This window comes from Staurois parvus, unplaced genomic scaffold (genome assembly GCF_062004578.1).
Source record: "Staurois parvus isolate SC_StPar_1 unplaced genomic scaffold, SC_StPar_1.0 ptg000564l, whole genome shotgun sequence".
Lineage (NCBI taxonomy): Eukaryota > Metazoa > Chordata > Amphibia > Anura > Ranidae > Staurois > Staurois parvus.
This window is the reverse complement of record NW_028318360.1, coordinates 1,853,216-1,875,582: the sequence shown is the minus strand read 5'-3', so window position 1 is coordinate 1,875,582 and position 22,367 is coordinate 1,853,216. Positions and strand designations below refer to the sequence as shown.

Sequence of the window (22,367 nt, the reverse complement as noted above, 5' to 3'; positions counted from 1 at the left end):
TTGCGATCATGGAGATCATCAGGGGCGCGCGGGAGGGTGCGTTCTGGGAGGACGTCATATGACCTCCCAGAACTGGCCGGCCTCAGTGAAGCCGTCATACGGCTATCTGCGGTCGGCAAGAGGTTAATCACTACTCTTTGAATTCGGTCTTTTAGCCAATTTTCTATCCATTTGAAAACTGACTTTACTTTACACATTAGCCGTGTGTGGGGAACTGTGTCAAAACGCTTTTACAAAATCCAAGTATACCACGTCCACCGCCACCCCTCTGTCCAAGTATACCACGTCCACCGCCACCCCTCTGTCCAAGTATACCACGTCCACCGCCACCCCTCTGTCCAAGTATACCACGTCCACCGCCACCCCTCTGTCCAAGTATACCACGTCCACCGCCACCCCTCTGTCCAAGTATACCACGTCCACCGCCACCCCTCTGTCCAAGTATACCACGTCCACCGCCACCCCTCTGTCCAAGTATACCACGTCCACCGCCACCCCTCTGTCCAAGGTTTTGCTCACCTCCTCATAAAAAGAAATTAGATTTGACAACTTGCGTTGTTCATTAATCCATGTTGTCTGTTGCTTAAAATATTTTTTTTCCAGCAAGAACTCATCTATGTGGTCTTTTATTAAACTCTCCAGTATCTTCCCGACTATAGCTAAAAAGCTAAACTAACAGGTCTATAGTTAATTGTTAAAAGATTTTGATCCCTTTTTCAATATACAGTCAGGTCCATAGCAACAGCAACTATTAGAAAATGGTGGGGGAGGTTTACTAAAACTGGTGCACTCAGAATGTGGTGCAGCTTTGTATGGGAACTAATCGGCTTCTAACTTCAGCTTGTTCAATTAAGCTTTAGAAATAAAACCTTGAAGCGGCTGGTTTCTATGCAGAGCTTCACCAGATTTTGCACTCTCCAGTTTTAGTAAATAACCCCCCAGTGAGTGTTTGAAGAAACAGAAGATAAAATAAAAAAAAAACAAACTAGTTAAGCCAAAGTTTCCTGTAAAGAAAAAAATGTCTATCACCTTCATACACTAGCACAAAACTAAGGATTCACAAAGCGGGGTTGTGTTACAGGGGAGGCGCCCAGGTGGCATGTCCTCTAAAGCTTTTCTGGTATCCAATCACCTGAAGATACATGCCTATAAACCCATGGTGTATGAATTTTCTATGCATAAATTGGATGATTAGGATTTCTGTACTCACTGTAAAATCTCTTGGAGTCCACAGAGGAGCACAGGAAGGCTTGTTCTGTTATACTATCGCATACAGGAGGATTGAACATTGGAAAACAAAAACCATAGGCCAGCCTAGGATAACCACCCTCCCCAATCAGTGGACACAAAGAAAAGGATTTTATGCCGAGTACAAAAATCAGATATTCTTTCTCATCCACTAAGGGAGATAAGAAATTTTGTACTGGTGGGACTTCCAAAAGCAGTCCAACTGAAGGGTAACCAACAGCAATCAAAAGCTAACAGACGGACAAAAAAAACAAACAAAAAAACCCACAAAAACAATAGAAACCTACATGTCAAAGAGCAGCTTAAAGGGCCTTACACCCAAAGCTGGCATCAGTTGAGACCTGAACATCTACCTGGTAAAACAGGGTGTAAATAGAAAACTAGGTGGCAGCCTTGCAAATCAATGAAACAATATCCTGATGCAGAAGAGCCCAAGATGCACTTACCAAACTCGTAGAGTATGCCTTTAAAGGAAAGGATGGTACCCAATCCTTAAGACCATATGCTTGAATGATGAACTGTCTAATTCACAAAGAAATGGTGTAACAAGAAGTTGGTTCACCTTTACATTGACCATCAGGAATGACCAAGTCAGCTTCTGAAAAAACCAGTGCCTGTAAAAAGACTCACAGCCCAAACTTCATCCAGGTAATGAAGATAGATGATCTTCTGATGAACTGAGCAGGACAGCAGGCTGGAAAAATAATGTCCTTGGTGAGGCATTAGGCAAAAACTACCATAAGCAGCAAAAGTTCTGAGCCTCAACACTGCTTTGTTCTCGTGTAAGGCTAGAAAGAGTTCAGATACTTTGCTCAGAGGAAAAGGCAGCATGAAACACAACCGTATGAGTGGAGGAGGAATACCTAATAGGTTCAAAAGCCAGATTTTGAAGTGCAGAGAGAACCATATTCAGAGCAGAAAGGAGTTTCAGGGGAAGATTTGTTTACTAATCCCACAGAGGCACCAGAGCATCCACTGCTTCTTCTAGAACAGGGTTGTCAAACTCAATTTCGTCACGGGCGCATCAGCATTATGGTTATATCTGTATGACTAGATATATATCTACTCTTTATCGTATCAAAAAATTGCCCCTTCATTAAATTACTGGTTTGGTAATAACGTAAGACCTAAGCTGTGAAGGGCAGGTAGAGACTGGCATGGAGCCCTCTCACTCTCCTGAAGTACAGTGTCTTGAAAAAGTATTCATACCCCTTGAAACTTTTCACATTTTGTCATGTTACAACCAAAAACATGAAGGTATTTTTGGGGGATTTATTTGTGATAGACCAACACAAAGTGGCACATAATTGTGACTTGGAAGGAAAATGATAAATGGTTTTCAAAATTTTTTACAAATAAGTATCTGAAAAGTGTGGCATGCATTTGTATTCAGCCCCCTTTACTCTGATACCCCTAAATAAAATCTAGTGGAACCAAATGCTTTCAGAAGTCACCTAATAAGTAGAGTCCCCCTGTGTGTAATGTAATCTCAGTATAAATACAGTTTTGTGAAGCACCCAGAGGATTGTTAGAGAACATTAGTGAACAAACAGCATCATGAAGGTCAAGGAACACCCCCTTGTGCAGGGATAAAGTAGTGGAGAAGTTTAAAGTTGGGCTAGGTTATAAAAAAAATATCCTGAGCTTTGAGCATCTCACAGAGCACTGTTCAATCCATCATCTGAAAATGGAAAGAGTATGGAACACCTGCAAACCTATCAAGACATGGACGTCCACCTACACTGACAGGCCGGGCAAGGAGAGCATTAATCCAAGAAGCAGCCAAGAGGCCCATGGTAATTCTGGAGAAGCTGCAGAGATCCACAGCTCAGGTGAGAGAATCTGTCTATAGGACAACTATTAGTTGTGCACTCCACAAATCTGGCCTTTATGGAAGAGTGGCAAGAAGAAAGCCATTGTTCAAAGAAAGCCATAAGAAGTCCCCTTTGCAGTTTGCGAGAAGCCATGTGGGGGACATAGCAAACATGTGGAAGAAGGGGCTCTGGTCGACGAGACCAAAATGTAACTTTTTGGCCTAAAAGAAAAATGCTATGTGTGGCAGAAAACTAACACTGCACATCACCCTGAACACACCATCCCCACCGTGAAACATGGTGGTGGCAGCATCATATTGTGGGGATGCTTTTCTAAAGCAGGGACAGGGAAGCTGGTCAGAGTTGATGGGAAGATGGATGGAGCCAAATACAGGGCAATCTTAGAAAAAAAACCTGTTAAGAGTCTGCAAAAGACTTGAGACTGTGGTGGAGGTTCACCTTCCAGCAGGACAACGACCCGAAACATACAGCCAGAGCTACAATAGAATAAATATTTAAGATCAAAGCATATTCACATGTTAGAGTGGACAAAGCCGAGACCTAAATCCAATTGAGAATCTGTGGCAAGACTTGAAAATTGCTGTTCACAGATGCTCACCATCCAATCTGACAGAGCTTGAGCTTTTTAACAAAGAAGAATGGGCAAACATTTCACTCTTTAGATGTGAAAAGCTGGAAGAAACATCCCCAAAAAGACTTGCAGCTGTAATTGCAGGGAAAGGTGGTTCTACAAAGTATTGACTCGGGGGGGCCGAATACAAATGCAGGCCATACTTTTAAGATATTTGTCAAAAATTTTGAAAACCATTTATCATTTTCCTTTTACTTCACAATTATGTGCCACTTTCTGTTGGTCTATCACATAAAATACATTTACATTTTTGGTTATAACATGACAAATTGTGGAAAATTTCAAGGGGTATGAATACTTTTTCAAGGCACTGTAGATGATGCAAGTCTGAAAAGGAAGGTCGCACACTGCTGGTATCATCTACAAGAAGCTTTATTGGAAACTGCTGAGACAGAACAGTCTTGTGGATGATACCAGCGGTGTGCGACCTTCCTTTTCAACTGGTATAAAATTGTATTATTCTTAAAATAAAAGTGGATGTCCAGAGCACCCTATCCCCCATTACATTAGGATGTCAAGAGCTGCCCAACACCATCAGAAGTCAAGAGTCCTCCACCCTCCCTAAAATCACAGTGCAACCCCCTTACTTTGTGCTGCTGCTAGGAAGAAGCTGGGGCAGAGTTGGGAAGCAGAAAGTGCAAGGTCTGGAGGAGGACTGCCTGGGTCTGGTGGAGGAGTTCTGTCCTCTCCAATGCTGCTGACTGCTGAATGAAGATGGGGCAGAGATGAGGGGGATGCCGCAACTGTAGGAGAGGTGCAAGGACCACAAGAAATGGCCTGGCGGGCCAGAGTCGCCCAAAGGCCTTGTGTTTGACACATGTGCTCTAGAGGATCCCTGTGCTTGAAGACAAACTTGACAAGTTTTTTGTAGAACCTGAAGTCCAAACGTTCCACCTATAGCGTTCCCAACCTGTGATAAAGGTCCTGGAGCACCTTTGGGTGTAGGCACCACTTCCCAGGGGCAAGGTACTGCGGGCCGAATTCTGCATGCCAAATGTCCACTGCTCAGTTGTAAATGTTGGATAGAAGCGTTGAGCAAACTGTTAGCGTTATATAAATCCTGTATTATAATAATGTGAAGATCTGCCCTGGAAAGAACCTGCTTTAACTCTGTGGTTCTTCCCAGATGATTGATTTACAACATTGCCATGGTGTTGCCTTACTGAATCCAAATCAAATGACTCTCCAGCTGGGAGTCCAGCACTGCAACCAAATTGCCTGAAGTCACAGAATGTTGACCTGAAAATTACGTCAACATCCATTGCTCCCTAGGAGCCTAGGACTCTTACCCAACACCCAGCAGGTTAGCTGGGATTCAGGCATTTAAGCTCCAAGATGGGTCCGATACCCCCTTTAGGTTTGGGAATTGAACAGACTGGACTAGAACCCTTGGAACTGTGTAGTCATGAGGACTGGGGCAAAGACACTCTGCTCCAGAAGATCAGCTAGGACTGCCCCTGGAAATCGCCTCCTGCACCCACACATCTGAGATGCCAGCTGTCAAAGTAACCGAAAATACCAACAGATGTCCCCCCCATTTTGGACAGTGAGGGTGCACACTCATGCTGAAGGCAACTTATCTGATGGTTTGGAGGATTTGGAAGTTCAAGAATTGCGGGCAGACTGGGCACTAGGCTTAGGTTTGGAGCTTGAGGTTGCAGAAAAGCAAAAAAGATTTTTATTGGCCTCTGACAAAGGGCGAGTCTTTCGAGACTGAGTCATAGGCTTCTTTAGCTGAGGTAATAGGGTACTCTTGACACTGGCAGCATCCGTAAAGGAGAAGTAGGGCCAAAGATAAATGCACTCCTGTGTCCCAAATTCAGCTGCCAGCAGGCTAAAGCCAACTGTCGGCTGACATCACAGAACCGGGCCAGGCTCTGCAAGGGACCTGACAATATCAGGATTCACCCAAATGCCTGACCAGTAGCTGGCTCAGCCGCTCAGCGCACCACATAGCCTAAGCCAGCCCCACTCCCACCCTCTCCACAGCCCAGCTTTCTAGTGAGAACTGGAGGGCAGAGTAGAGAACCAGTGACTGACTGTCACCTGCTCTCTGCTCACTGAAGACTGAGAGCGGAGCGATCTGCAGTCTTTGATTGCTTAGTCCTTAATGTAGAGCCAGTGAGCAGTACTGAATTGATGCTGCAGCCATCTAGCTGAGTATGTATGTTTTTCTTGTAAACCCGCACTTCTCTTTTAATAAGGGCATAGCCAAAGGGCTGTCTTTCAAAGGTCATGTGGAGCCAACAGTTCTTGCATGCAGACTCTGCAGCCAGCACGTTAGCCAAAATGCTGATGTACTGAACACATTCACGCTTAGTATTTCAGCACAGTGTGAAAGGCTGATCTTGATAGCTGCGGGAGAGAGGGGAAAAATCATGCCAAACCTCCTTGGACACTAGCAAAAAAACAAAACAAAAACAAAAAAAAACTGAGGCCTCCTGAGGGATTATACTGGGCCGACATATGATTTTGTTTGCCAGTGTCTAATCCTCCTGCAGGTGGCTGTATATCCTAACAGTACACAACTTCACCTGTCCCTTAATGGACGAGAAAGAAATCAATTTCAGACCTCAGGTCTGGTCTTCGGTGTTCACATGTATACACATTAATATGGTTGCCTGGGCAGATTGCCGCAGAGACGTACGTAGAGTTGATGTAATCAATCTGAAAACACATCTGCATCAAATGGTCCCTCGGCAACAATTTGGAAGCAACTACACGTTTAGCAGACGTATGCAAAAACACAAGTATATACCCACCTTTAAAGACCTGTAAAATAGAAAAATCACTAATGATTCTGACAGCTGAAACTCACCTGCCATGAAAGAAATAGAGAACCTGCCAATTCTGACCTCGCCTGAAAACATTACTTGCCTGGATGTCTTACTGGCCCTCTTAACTTTTAAACTTTGAGTTACTGACTCATAACATGTACAAAGAAAAAGGACTTCTGACTTTTCTCTGAAACTCCTGATCTACATACAGTGGATATAAAAAGTCTACACACCCGTTAAAATATCAGATTTCTGTGATGTAAAAAAAATGACAAAGATAAATCATTTCAGAACTTTTTCCACCTTTAAAGTCACCTATAAACTGTACAACTCAGTTGAACAACAAACTGAAATCTTTTAGGTGGAGGGAAGTAAAAATAAAAAACTAAAATAATATGGTTGCTTAAGTGTGCACACCCTTAAACTAATACTTTGTTGAAGCACCTTTTGATGTGATTCCAGTCTTTTTGGGGAGGAGTCCATCAGCATGGTATATCTTGACTTGGCAATATTTGCCCACTCTTCCTTGCAAAAACACTCCAAATCTGTCAGATTGCGAGGGCATCTCCTGTGCATAGCCCTCTTCAGATCACCCCATAGATTTTCGATCATATTCAGGTCTGGGCTCTGGCTGGGCCATTCCAAAACTTTAATCTTCTTCTGGTGAAGCCATTCCTTTGTTGATTTGGATGTATGCTTTGGGCCATTGTCATGCAGAAAGATGAAATTCCTCTTCATGTTCAGCTTTCTAGAAGCCTGAAGGTTTTGTGCCAATATTGACAGGTATTTGGAACTGTTCATAATTCCCTCTACCTTGACTAAGGCCCTAGTTCCAGCTGAAGAAAAACAGCCCCAAAGCATGATGCTGCCACCACCATGCTTCACTGTGGGTATGGTGTTCTTTTAGTGATGTGCAGTGTTTTTGTGCCAAACAAATCTTTTGGAATTATGGCCAAAAAGTTCAACCTTGATTCCAGCAGACCACAACACATTTTCCCATGTTTTTGGAAGACTTCAGATGTGTTTTTGCAAAATTTAGCCGGGCTTGGATGTTTTTCTTCATAGGAAAAGGCTTCCGTCTTGCCACTCTACCCCATAGCCCAGACATATGAAGAATACGGGAGAATGTTGTCATATGTACCACACAGCCAGTACTTTCCTGATATTCCTGCAGCTCCTTTAATGTTGCTGTAGGCCTCTTGGCAGCCTCCCAGATCATTTTTTTTTCTCATCTTTTCATCAACTTTGAAGGGACGTCCAGTTCTAGGTAATGTCACTGTTGCGCCATATTTTCTCCACTTGATGATGACTGTCTGCACTGTGTTCCATGGTATATCCAATGCCTTGGAAATTCTTTTGTACCCTTCTCCTGACTAATACCTTTTAACAATGAGATCCCTCTGATGCTTTGGAAGCTCTCCGTGGACCATGGCTTTTGCTGTAGGATGCGACTAAGAAAATGTCAGGAAAGACCTACTAGAACAGCTAAACTTTATTTGGGGTTAATCAGAGGCACTTTAAATGATGGCACGTGTGTACTTGACTCCTATTTAACATGATTGTGAATGTGCTTAATTCTCAACACAGCTTCATCCCCAGTTATAAGAGGGTATGCACACTTATGCAACCACATTATTTTAGTTTTTTTATGTTTACTTCCCCCCCTAAAAGATTTCAGTTTGTTTTTCAATTGAATTGTACAATTTATAGGTAACATTAAAGGTGGAAAAAGCTCTGAAATTATTTCTTTGTCTAATTTTTTTACATCACAGAAATCTGACATTTTAACAGAGGTGTGTAGACTTTTTATATCCACTGTACTTGTTTCAGATTAGAGACTTAAAGTACTGATGACTGTAGGATAGCAGTTAAACCAGAAAATTGGTATTTTCAAAAAGAAGTCAGCAATGGTAGTCCCCTACTATAACTTGAGAGACACTGTCACCTTGTGTCCAGTGTCACCTTGTGTCCAGTAGTGTTAAGTCCGTAAAGGTGCAAAGTTACAGTGTGTTTATAGTTAACAGTAGTGATTATGGGGGAGACATTGTACATGTGGCAGTACAGATCTGCATATATGGCTGCAGTGGGGAAGGGACGCTTAGAAGTTGTATATATTACTGCCACTAGGGTTAAAAAGAAAACTGTAAAAATCATGGCTGTAAATAGTGGTGCTTTGAATCAATTTCATACCAAGTTTAAAGTTTCTTTGTTTTGGCTGTCTAGATTTAGGAAAAAGTTGTAATAGGCTGTGCTACGCTTTGCTTTGGTGGTGAACGTAGCTTACAGTTCATCATTAGATTTCCACATAAGAAATCTGTGCCCTCTCCTCGTGCTATTACAACTCTGACAATAAAAAAAAGACACAAAAACCAGACAGTCCTTCTGCCATACTAATGTATTCCATCTTTCAAAAAGAAAGAACTGATTTTAATATTACTTAACAATATGTTAAAAAAGTAGCCACTTTGGCGTCAGTGTTAATACAATTATACACTCTATAACAGATTGATAGTGTGAGTATTTTTTTTCCTTTTTTGTTTTTTTTTGTATCCTCTGTTACTTTCTCATTATGCATGTATTCTTACACAAGCTGGCTACAAGAGTCTGGAGGGAAAAAAAAAAAAAGATCAGAACACAAATAAGCGTAACTAGTACACTTCTTTTCGACAGTAGATTGTGTGAATTGGAGAAATGTTTGTCTGTTATGAGATCATCTTCCACCGTGACAATTGGGGAAGGGAGGACTAAGTGAGCACAATGGATTCCATTCCAATCGCCAGTAGTCTGTGTAATCGAACGTAGAGCACTGCAGAGGTGACATGGACCAATGTGGAGGATGCAACTAGCTTTTGTTTTATGCCTCTAACCAACCCAAAGAACCATTCTCAAGTCTGAGGCCAAGGCAATTAAAGAGGAGAGCGTATTGCTACAACCAAAGTCTTACTCACAGACTACAAGCACACAAGCTAACAAATTCAGGTAGAAAGTGGCATATTCATTTTTTTCAGATCAGCAAGACTCATCAGGCCAAGGGGGTTCAGTGCAGATCCACACAGCACTGGGGACAAGGCAAGGCAGTACTGGCTCAAGGCCTGAAAAAGCACTCAGAACAGCAGGGCATAATTCAGTGGGATTGGTTCCTGCAGGGTGAGCCCCCGTCTTAATGGTTCTTGGTTCAGTGTGCAGCATAGGTGGTCTTTTTCAGGCTGAAGTTGGACCAATTGATTGACAGTCTTTGCCTAGTTTGCCGAGCAGAGTCTAAGCAGAACCTGCAAGAAGACAAAAAAAAAACAATACAAACTGAACACAGGCAAATTCACTGACACTTCAAAAGCTGAATTACAGAATAACAAACATAAACTTGAGTTTTTCTGCACCTATTTCTGTAAAGGCACAAAGAAAACAATTGTTCTCAATGTGCCCTGTTCACATCAGAACACTAGTATCATGTGTGGATTTTTTTTGAGCTGGAATCTGCAACGCGTACGTAGTTTTCTGCAAGGAAAAAAACGGATGTCAGAGAATTCTCTGCAACAGTTGTTCTCTATGTGCCCTGTTCACATCACAATATTGATGCAGAAAACTGCATACAAGTTGTAGATTCTGGCACAGAAAAAATCCACACATACTAGTGTTGGGAACAGGGCACATAGAGAATTGTTTTCTTTGTGCTCTTGCAGAGAATTTATGTTACATATTTCTGCACAGAAAAAAAACTGATTTGATAGCAGTGTTATGGTGCGAACAGGGTACATACCGAACAATGGTGCTCTTTGTGTCCTTGCAGAAACTTACATAATAAATATGCGCATCTCTGCACATGGTGTGAACAAGCCTATGCAATTCAAATCTGTATGTTTTTACCATCAGTTTTTATGCACATATGGTATGAACGATGCAGATAAGAGTCTGTAGATAAAAAAAACTGTTCAACTTTGACTAAAGCGGAATAATATCCTTGCTATAGGTGCAGGTCATTTACGTACCTCATTAAGCCTGATTGGAAAACTTCCAAGAGCACTTCAATGTTTGCTAAGAGAGGCCTGGCTGTTCCTGTTCACTTTCACCATCACAGGAGTGAGCTCTCAAATGCTGAGCTCAGAGCTCCTCCATCATGGGGGAGAAAGTGCATGTGGGGGTAGTTGAATCAGAGAAAGCTCACTCCTGTCATGGTGAACAATAATAGCTGGGCCTCTCTTAGGAACGTCTTTGGGGTCTGACAGTCAGGCTTGATCTACACCTATAGCAAGGGTATTATTCAACTTAGTTTTATTGGTAAAGGTGAACTATGCCTTTAATGAGCTTGGGTATAAACAAAAAATATTCTAGACTTTCCAACAGTAAAGCTGTTGGACATATACGAGTCTGCTTCTGAGGCTTTGAGGATCACTGCTATACCAAATAGTTCTTCCATAAATACAGTACAGTGACTGAGCATTGTCACCCTACCATAGGAAGGGTGTTGTCAAAACGTTTACCAGATGATAGTATAAGGAAAAAAGAAAAACTAATGTAGCCACCACATCTAAGGTATGATAACCTGAAATACATTCTTGTTCTTAGGTTTTGATACATTTTAAAAGCATAGCTACCTCACAAAATGTTTTATTCCTACAAAATAATCTTTGCAATGTTAAATGCTGCATATTGCTTACTTTTTAACACAAGTTCATCTTTATAGTTTAGAGTAGAGTACATAGTGATGGGATTTTATTGCCACCTGTTATTTCACTGGGGAGATATACTGTCACTTTTTGTGCATGTTCTCACCAGAACAGAAAGTGATGGAAATGATAAGGTCCCGTTTACACTACCCTGACAACTGCTGCGCACTAAATCGCAGTGGTTTAGTATACAGCAGCTGTCCATCCCAGCTGCAGAGATCCAGCGGTAGGGGTAGTGTGATGTGCAGTTCAATTCATCACACAATTCCCCTATATTGACGCAACTTTATTTGAAGTGACAATTCAGTGACGTGATACCGTTCTGTGCTCTGTGATAAAATGCAGCATGTGTGCATTGTACTGCAGTTCATTGCAGTGCAGTTCCAGGCTGTGTGAAAAGGACACATAGAAAACCATTGTTTTCTGTGTGTCCTAACAGTGACTGACTTGTGCAGTCCAGTGCAGAAAAACACTGCTCACTGCACTATATGTGAACTTGGCCTAAAATATTAAAATCATCACAGAAACAGAGTGAATATTTTAAAATAGGGACGACTATGCCTGCGACTAGTGGCAAAGGTAGGAGTTTCACTTTACTTTGATAAGATTTCCTCTCACTTTTAGCTGTGGGTCTGGAGAGCAGAAAGTGGGGTGAAATCACTCCAATGGGGGCACAGGCACCATACAAATCCTAACTTCTACTTCTTGTTCTGTATGACCTTTTGCAAAATTTCCACTTTAGGCCTGCTGCACACAGGAGTAAAAAAATGCTTTTTTACTGCATTGTTGTCTATGGGACAGTGCACACAGGTGAGCAAAGATCAGTAATAAAGCGTTGAGTACAGATCTGTAAATCAAAAATAGAACATTTTTCATTTGAATGCAGTCATTTACTTGCGTGTTTAAGCCCCTTGCACACTAGCGTCATAATTTACTGATGTTTACTCAAGAACTTGTGATGCTCATGTGCAAGGCGCCCCAATACTGGCAAGGAAGAAAAATCTTACTTGTCTATACTCATATATACACTTACACACTTTTACTCGCCTATAAAACATTACTCAGGTCACACAGTTTTTGGCCTCTTGCACAAGGGCGTCACAGGTTCCAGAGTAAACATCAGTAAATTATGACGCACGTCTGCAAGCAAGGATTGTATTGGTTAAAAAAATACAGCGGAAAGGAAAGGAGGCACTTGCCTTCCTTCCAAGCACCTGCAGCATAAAGCGTGTATTTGGTTGAATCAGGGTGGATAAAAATCAATGATTTTTTTTAAAAAAATTTAAAACAAAAAATCGGATTTTTTTAATTTAAATCGGATTTTTTAAAATAAAATGCTTTTTGAGGAAAATATATTACCATCCAAAGGTTATTCCATCATGAAATAAAGATTAGTTTTTTAATTATGTAGAATAAGGCTGTATATGTTTAATTTTTTTGGTAAATAAATTCCATTAATCCATTCACAATGTCATGCTCTTCCAGAGGTTTTTGTAAGATTATTGGGCAGTTTCTCTGCCTACAAGATATTATCACAGATGTTGGTTTACTTTTGCAGTTCTCAAAATTGAATTTGACTCAGCAGAGATCACATGCCTCTTCTTCACAGCAAAAATGTTATAACATGAACAGAGTTAAGAAAAAGACCTTAATCCTAACTTCTACAAACCTATGAATACAGAATCAACCCCTTCAGTGCTAAGTTTCAAGAAGTTCAGTGAATAGAATAGAAACAATATTTTTCTGATTGTTTGGAGTGGAATAGATCTGCACAAGAAGAAAGTGAAACTAAGTGTGAGGAGGAAGGGGCTGACAGTCTAAGTTTCTTAAAATATATATATTTTGTTTAGCCAAATTAGTTAACAAACATGGACGTTTGTTTAAGCAAATAATATATGCTGGAATGTTATTGTTTCAGTTGAATAAATCTATTTAAATTGTTATTATTAAGGTAATGATTATTTTTCTCCTTCCTAAGTACAACAGAAAAGTTGTCCAAATATGAATGATTAACCTATTAAACTGGGGATAAAAAAACTAATATGAAAAGTTGTTATTCTAAAAATCTTCATCTACTTGCAAATTAAAGTTATACCAGCAAGAATGTCTTTATGTAGAAAACTAGGATTTAAATCAAGCCTGACTGACTAGTGATTTAAATCGTGATTTAAATCAAATCCACCCTGGGTTGAATTAATACATACAAGCATTGAGTGACGATGCCTAGCAGGCTGCAGCATCATCACTTATCTCCTCAATGCTCACCTAGCTTTAAAGAAACTAAATGTCTCTTTAGACATCCTTGGTGAGGTAGAAGGAATTTCAAATACAAGTATTTGTGAACTTGTACAGTATAAAAGATCACTATACACCAGCCAGTTTACTTTCCCAGGCAAAGTTAAATTCACCAAGTTGACTTGCATATTTGACATTTACCTTTTAAAATATTCTACTTCTCTTTCAGTCTCATCCATGTCCACGCTATCAAGGTCAATGTCTTTTGGAAGAAATACATCATCTAGAAATCAACACAAGTGACTGTTTAGTCTACAAACACAACAATGGCACAGACAGCAATCAATGTGATGGCAAAACAAGCAGCAGGTATTCACATTGAAATTTAAAAGAAAGCTGTAGATTTCCACAAAATACAATACTTTCACCTCCCCAAAAGCCTGTCAGTAAAGCCTCAAAGTCTAATCTAACACAGAAAATTCTAAAACAGGTACATGATCTAACTGCAAATGACACCTCATCTGCAGGCAATGATAGGTGATACTTTTGATCTCTGAAGTAGCACTGCAGCTTTCAGTGGATGCTGTGAAAATGCTATAAAGGACAGGACTTAGAATGTAGAAGAATGGGCCTAAAATGGAAGAGGGACTTTGTGAGAAAAGGACTTTAGTATATTTGTGCCATATCAGTTATTACTTCATGTGTGCTGAGGAGTTCTAGACCCAATACAATGGGGCTACCATACAGGCGCTAAGATAAGTAATTCATTTGTCTGTGCTTGCAGCAGCTCCAAGGGTTGAAAATCCAGAGCAGACATCTGTCAATATCTTAACCACTTCCAGTGCGGACACTTTTACCCCCTTCCTGTCCGGGCCAATTTTCAGCTTTCAGTGCTATCACACTTTGAATGACAATTGTGCGGTCATGCAACATTGTACCCATATGAATTTTTTTGAGACAGATAAAAGTTTATTTTGGTGGCATTTATTCACCACTGGGATTTTTATTTTTTTTTGCTATATAAATAAAAGTCCACAAATTTTTAAAAATGAGTGTTTTTCTTATAAAATTTTGCAAATAAATAATCTTTCTTCATAAATCTTGGCCAAAAAAAATAACCCAAATTAGTTTATAACCAAAAATTATAATTTTTCAAACTTTATTTTACATTTTTATATTAAAATTTGTTTTTTTGTTTTGTTTTTTTTTTTAACATACTTTCACCCTAGCAGTACAGTCACCATAGTGACTACTTGTGGGGGGTGATGAAGATTTTTTTTTTTTTTTTACACTGATTGCTTTTACCCCCATAAAGGATGAAAAATAAATAACTTCTCCTTCTCTCTGGCTGCATTCTTGCAGTCATTGAGAAATACTGTGAGAGCTGTGATTGGTCACAGCTTGTCAAATGATACAAGGCTGTTGTGACCTCTGGGATCATTCACAGATTTCACTAGTAGTAAGCAATGATGTCAGAAGTGACATCTTGTTTACTACTATTCATGTGATCACTGATTGGCCAATCAGTGATCACATGATCGGGACCTCACACAGAGGTCCCATACAGAGATCGGGGAGCATGCACAGCCTGAAAATGTGGGCGCCGTTTATGAACGGCAACCCGCTCCTACACTGCTCCTGTCCAGCCGTTTATGTACATGGGCCGGACGGGAAGTGGTTAAAACGCTGAATTCTAACAAAAATTGGCCAACCAGCATATACGTTTTGCCAGAAAATGTAAGCTCTTTTGGAACTTGAAGTTGTTTGAAGGCTTTTCTCTCTCAATCTCAAGAACACAGCGCTACAGACTTTTAACTTCTTACCAATTGAGTTATTGACTTTGTCTCCTTTCTTCTTCTTATTCCTTTTGCTCTTGCCCTTGGGCTGTGGTGACTCAGCGGTGGTCTGGATCTTGTTGTTCTGCTGTTCGCTGATTATGGTGGACTCACTAACTGCAACCGGCTTCTCCTCCTTCATGTGATTCAGCTGCTTCTTGTGGTTACCGTTGCTGCTCTTTTTCTCTTCCTTCTTCTGTTCAACCACAGGTGTAACATCCAGCGCTCGGGCTTTGATTTCGTTTTGGGTCTTGGGTTTTTGTGAGACTTCGGGGAGTCTGGGTGCATCCAATTTCTTCACCTGTTCTGGACTGAGTTTTGGAACATGTGGTTTAGGTTGCTTTTGTTTGACATGATTTTCCTTGTGATGGACCAAATCCAGAAGAAGAGAGAGCTGCTCCTGCTGCTTTGCCTTCAGCTCTTTAGCAGCGCATGGCTTTGAGTCTCTACCGTTAGCATGATTTGGTAACTCATTTACTGCCTCTGGTAACAGAACTAGCTCAGTTTTTTGAGTCTGCCTGATAGGGAGTGGAACACACATTGTATCCTGCTCCAAAGTGCCATTGGGAAGTGCCTCAATATTAGGTTCTTTAGTGGGGACACAGATAGGTGTCAGCTGATCTAACTTATGAGTGTCCCTATTAGATCGATCTTTTTTCTTTTTCTTCAGGGCCTGACATTCTTGATGTCGCTGAAATTCCTGTTTTAACCTTTCCTCATCCTCGCGCTGCCTTTGCTCTTCAAGAAGCTGTACTACTTCTTGTTCTCTGGCTTCAGCTTCCTGCCGTGCCTTTTCTTCCAGCTGAATATAAAGGAAAATTAGACATAAATATATTAATAAATATCTTATACAAGACAGGTGTTTATGCTTGTAAGTGCACTCTAAATTGAATAGCATAATTTATATTTCATTAGGGGGGTGTCTAAATTGGAGACATCAAAGCTTCCTACATCTATGGCAGCCTTATTACTCCTATAGAAACCTTGCAATAATTTCCAGGTTCTCGTAACCCCTGATACATAAGAATATACCTACAGCTCACAGTAAATTAGCGTGAGCATTAAAGTGTAAAATGTTTTAAATAAAAGAATGTTTGTACCTATGGGCTTATTTGAAACCCATGGCAAATAATATTTTTAATACCACCCCCCCCCCCCGCAAAATCATTTTAATTGATATTTAAATAAAATGAACAACAAAAAAGAAACACAAACAGTAAAAATTGCAGTGTCATCTAACATCAGTGGTCAGTGTAGAAGTGACGCCTTACATTGATGGTAAGAGGAAAATTGTCCCCTTGAATTGGTGGTCAGTGTAGGTGGGAAATCAATTCACCACTGATCAATGCTCAAGGAAGTCCGAGCAAATTCAACATGAACTCTGGTTGAGAAACACAGTTATGGACACATCCCAGTCCCTTGTGAGCATACAAACAATGTACCGCTACAAACATTAGTTATGGTGTGTAGTGCATTCTGTGCAGAAAGTATAAAGTATAGGTGCAAAAGATTTTTTTGTTATGTACATAGTGTGATCTACTACAATATCAAAACTGAAGGTTTTTTTTTTTTTTTTTTTTAAATTTAGGATGTTTCTAATCACCATAATAAAGCATACACTGGATTTCTTATTCACCTGGAGGCTCCAGCAACAAGAACTAGTTGCTGGAGCTCCTAGTTGCAGGCCCAATACCCCAAACTCTCTCCACATTTTACCACAATTAGCTTTAATAGGTTTTAGTTATTTATAACCTGTTCAAATGCCAATTAAAATGTCCCCCCACCATCCCAGAATTTTTGTCAGGTTCCAAATGAGGTCTATGACCCCACTAGGAAAAACTTCTCTTACTTCCCTGGCTGTTACACCAAGACAAGAAATAAAGGCGTGAAGGTGAACTTGGAACAGGCAGACTCAGACAAAAACATGACGGAAGTTTTAACGTCTCCACACTCTGTTGATGCTGTTGCAAATACAAGAGTTTGGAAGATTTCCTAGCATCTCATGTTTCTGTGACATCTGAACATCAGGGCAAATAGTAAGAGGAAATCTCCTGAGTGGGGACATACGAAGCAAAATAATATAACTTGTGAGTTCAGCTATACCACATGTTGCAGGAAAGAAAATCACTCAAATCTCATCACAGTAGTGTTGATAGGGGAATACCTCCCGCAGAGCTACTGTGTTCTCCCGGCAGGGGAGACGCAGGGGGGAGCAATCCCCATCAGGAGAACAGAGTGATTATTGCTAGCAGTCTTAGCCACTGGCAAAAATCACATGAAAAATCCAACAGGCTGGTTGTACCCAAGTCACAGAACAATTGATTTGGGTACAATCAGCCTGCCTATAGATGGATCAAATATTGACCGATTCAGCAGGGACCAGCCGAGATTCTAACTATCTATGGCCATCTTAGATGGTCATCTACTGCGCAGGTGTACGATCTATGGCTATTTGATTAAAAAAATGCAGTCAGTCACAGGGTGAGCATGGGAAGTTGCTTGGTGCAATCAACTCATTCAAAACCCTGTCAGACCCAAGACCTATATGCAATGTAAAACAAATCTTTCTACTCTACTACTAAAATGTTCTTAAGCTCCATGCACACTAGTATTTTTTTTAAGTAAAAGTGTTCAGAAGCATTAGCTTTTTATTAGCATTTTTACAGTACATGTAGAAAACATTACAAAAAAGCTGTTAGGAGCGTTTTAGTAGCATTTAGCAGCATTTATTTCTGCTGGAAAAACGCTGCAAAAACTCTACAAAAACAATTTTTTTTTCGCTCAGACGCTGAAGCTCTAAAAATGCTAATAGCCTAAAGTAGTGTGCATGGGCACATAGGAGAACACTATTTTGCTTTTATGAGCAGGAACAAAAATGCTAATAACAGTTTCTAGGCACTTAAAAACCACTCCTGTGTATGGAGTCTAGGCCTAAAACAGCAGTATCGCATAGGGGTTCATTTACTAAAATTGGAGAGTGCAAAATCTGGTGCAACTCTGCATAGAAACCAATCAGCTTCCAGGGTTTTTTTTTTTTTTCTGTCAACGCTTAATTGAATAAACTGAAGTTAGAAGCTAATTGGTTTCTATGCACAGCTGCACCAGATCTTGCACTCTGTCCAGTTTTAGTAAATCAGCCCCATAATATTTATAAACAAACTGGGTAAAAGGAATACTCTTGAACACTGCTGTCGAATTTTCTAACAACATTCCAATACTTATGTAGCGTAAATGTGGGATTCAAGTGATTGGACTGAGATGTGATCAGTAGCAATATGTAATTGTAAATTTAGTTTCATTCCTTGTTATTAAAGATGTATTCAGTCATATATTCAGTCATATATATTCAGAGACATGGTCACCAATTAGCATCTGAAAGAGACAGAGCTTCCTCAGGCTGTCAATAGTCAATCGCCAATTGTGTGTCTTCTTGATTTTTTTGTATTTTCTGTAACTTTTTATACTTTGCACATATTTTATGCACTGCCCACTTTCGGGATATTAAATCATAAAATTAATAAGTGACTTCTGGGTACTTAAGCTCGGGCTCATATCTCCAGAGAGATTGTATCGTATTGTATTGTATTGTATTGCAGTGTCTTTATATGCTCGGTCAAGTTCATTGCCAATCTGTATGCAATTGCACTGTGTGTTGGCACATTGCACGCAGATTGTAAACAGGTCTGCCAGAGATCTGTGTGTGTGTGGTGGCCCAACAGGCCAGTAAAACTGTTGGGTGGTGGCAAGCTACCATTTGTGGTGTGTCTGGTGCGGGGGGGTGTGGACAGTGGAAGAGTGATTAACACCGGGGTTCTAGCTTGTAGAATAGCTGGAGGAATCCTAGAAAGGTGTGCGATCGCTAGGCTGCTCCTCAACCCTTAGTGTGCACCAGATTGTATATAAGATTCGTGTCTGCCTGTGTGTGTGGTCAGCCAGCTGGATTGGAGTCTCCCTCTAGTGGTGGCCAGAGGTAGTGCGGGCTGTTAAAGTATATCACTGCCGGTCTTATATACTTATATATATTCAGATTAAGTCCCCCTTATTCCCTCTTACCCCAAGGTACGGCCGCACCTTGGTTAGCCAGTCGCTGTGGGCGTATGCGTGTGGGGTGGATCTGTGACAACTTAGAAAATTGTCAGGACTCCCTTTATGGTGCATTCACACCTGTCAATGGACCCAACTCTGATTACATGCAAGAACCCCAGCAGGGGCTCCGGGCAATTAACTGTAGGAAGCAGCCCCATTGAAAGAAATGGGAGGCTGCTGGCTCCAGCAGCTCACTCATGCAGTGATCACATGCAAGTGATTGACTGTGGACCCAGGCAGCCTGCATCCAGGGCCGACCAATCACACGTGAACGCTGCATGAGAGATTACATGCTAGTGGCTGTGGTTAGCTGCCGAAGCAAGCAGCCTCCCATTGCTTTCCATTGGGCTGCCTCCTGCAGCTAATTGCAAGGAACCATGACTGAAGTTATGGCATGTATCTGGCATCGGGTGATTTTGCAGAGGGCTAAGCAAATATGAGTATGTATTCACTGCTAATGTAAGCAGTGGCTGGGGACTTTACTTTTATTTAATGGTTTCAGTTAGAAACATTTAAAAGATGTGTGTACCAATAAGTGATAAATAACTTTTGGGTGAGCACAGCAAAACTGAATCACTTGGGGCTTTTCATATTACTCTCCAGCAGAGATAAAATGAAAGACATTTGTCTCTCAATATATTATGGACTTCTAGGGAGAGATTAACGGGATTAGCCACCCTGCAAATCTGTCTTCAACATAAAACAAACTGCAAGGTCAGGCTAAAAAATAATATGTGACTGTACTACACAAATTCAATCTGGCAGCTCCTGTCTCCTCGAGCTACAGAACACTGAAACTTAACCACCTGTGATTCACACTTGTATACTCCTTGTGTAAAGAGCAGTTTTTACATTCCGCTATGGGCCTATTGATAGGTCAATATATACCATTAGATTCTGCTGAAGCCTGCCCTAAAACTGGTAATTCTAAAGTGTCAATCTCCTTAGTACCACCACAGCTCTCAATGAGTCCTCTTGCTGACCTCCATTCCACTACTTTATCCTGTAATGGAAGGAAATCAGAGGGTACAACCAGCAAGAGTTGCGGTGGACCCAAGATACTGACAGTCCCAGAAGCATCACTTTCAGTTCAGAATTTAGCAGAGGATCTCTCAGAAGCAAAGCACCTCTTACAGCAGGTTAGGTGAGCATGTCCTGTCTTCTTTTACAGGTACAGCTTACTTTAAATATTTTGTATTATATTGTAACAATATTGTTATAATGGATTTGAAGTGGCTGTAATGCTTTTTTGTCATCTAATTAAAATAACAAACATGTCATGCCTACCTGTTCTGTGCAGTGGTTTTGCACACAGCAGCCCCGATCCTCTTCTTTCCAGGTCTCCCGCCGGCGCTCCTGGCTCCTCCCTCCTGCTGAGTACCCCCATAGCAATCTGTGTGGTCGCTCCTGAGCTGGCCGTGTGTCCATATGACATACGGAGCATGATTCTGCCCCGCCACCCACTCCATCCCTGTCTCCCGCTGCAGTGTCCAAGTCAATGAGGATGGAGAGAGCTGAGGGAGCCTCTGTTCTTGTGCATATTGCTGGCTCAAAATTGGGGCTCAGGTAAGCATGGGGGGGGGGGGTAGAGTTGCATACCATACTGAAGGTTTTTGGTTTCATGCATAGAATGCATAAAGGAGAAAAAAAACTTCATCCTTTAGAGCCACTTTAAATGAAGTCTGCAAACACCATGTCATACAAACACTGCTGTCAGCACGGGAGAGTAGGTCCAGGCTGTCCATTTTCAGCATTTCAGCAGGAGAAAGTAATTGGCAGAGGGGAGAAAATGCTGGGTCTATGAAAGGTATTAAAGTGGAATTAAACTCGCCCTTTAGACTTTCCCTAATGTACAAGCTTTTAGTACCAGAGTGATGGAGAGAGAAATCAAATCCTTTTGGGGCTTCTAAAAAAAAAAAAAAAAGTGTTGAAAAACCATCTGATGAGGTCACTCACACATGCACACTGTAAAAATAGATTTGCGCCATCTTGGTCGTGCCAAGCTGCAGAGCACCCTATCTCTGACGAGGAGCTCTGCTCTGGTGATTTTTCTCTATCTTCCTGAAACCTCATGTGACTACGGATATCATATGGAATATATATAATATGGATATAAGAAAACTCCGCTTAAATTGCAATCTTCTTTTGATTTGATTTTAAGTGGTTGTAAACCCTTACATACAGTTGTGGTAAAAATAATAGAATTGAGTAAAGCTCAAAATCCTTACAATAGCTTTTATTCCCATACACGCAAATGCATTGGAAACACTGCACAGTCTATTCCAAATCAAAACATGAAGAAAAATATGATTCAAATTCATTATTGCACTACAGAAAGTGCAGAAAAAAGGAATATTAGGCTGTTCAAAAAAATAGCAGTGTCTGTATTTTTCTTTACAAATTAAAACATTACTGTAAAAAACTGAAAAATGCTGGAAGATTTAGCTTTCCTTTGAATCACTGAACTAATATTTAGTTATATAAGCACTGTTCATGAGAACCACTTCACATCTGTGTTGCATGGAGTCTGTGTTTGTGGGTCATCTGACAAACTGTCTGCAGCCCCTTGATCCAAAAAGAACAATCTTGCTTTCATCAGTCCACAAAATGTTGCGCCATTTCTCTTTAGACCAGTCAATGTGTGCTTTGGCAAATTGTTTCCTCTTTCAACAATGGAACTTTGTGGGGGCTTCGTGCCGATAGCTTGGTCTCACATTAGGCATCTTCTAATTGTTACAGTACTCACAGGTAACGTTAGACCTTCTTTGATCACCCGGGAGCGGATCATTGGCTGAGTCTTTGCCATTTTGGCTATTCTTCGATCCATTCGAATGGTAGTTTTCTCCCAGGGCTTTTTGGTTTTGGCTGCCATTTTAAAGCATTTGAGATTATTTTAGCCGAGCAGTCTATCAGTTTTTGCACTTCTTTATATGTTCCCTCTCCAATCAACCTTTTAATCAAAGTATGCTGTTCTTCTGAACAATGTCCGGAACGATCCACTTAACTCAGATTTTCAGAGGGAAATGCATTATACCCAGCATGTACAACACAGTTGG

General features: G+C 40.8%; 1 protein-coding gene across 2 annotated transcripts in view; it reads right to left on the bottom strand.

Annotated features, from left to right (window-relative positions):
- Positions 1-8,868: 8,868 nt before the first annotated feature.
- FAM193A (family with sequence similarity 193 member A) overlaps positions 8,869-22,367 on the bottom strand; it is a 181,734-nt gene continuing 168,235 nt past the window's right edge. For both annotated transcript variants that reach the window (XM_089691534.1, XM_089691533.1), the window contains 3 exons: positions 15,214-16,027; positions 13,592-13,673; positions 8,869-9,760 (listed from right to left, as the gene is read on the bottom strand). In XM_089691534.1, the coding sequence (XP_089547660.1) occupies positions 9,667-9,760; positions 13,592-13,673; positions 15,214-16,027 (990 nt within the window). In that variant the 3' untranslated portion in view covers positions 8,869-9,666. The remainder of the gene's footprint in view (positions 9,761-13,591; positions 13,674-15,213; positions 16,028-22,367) is intronic.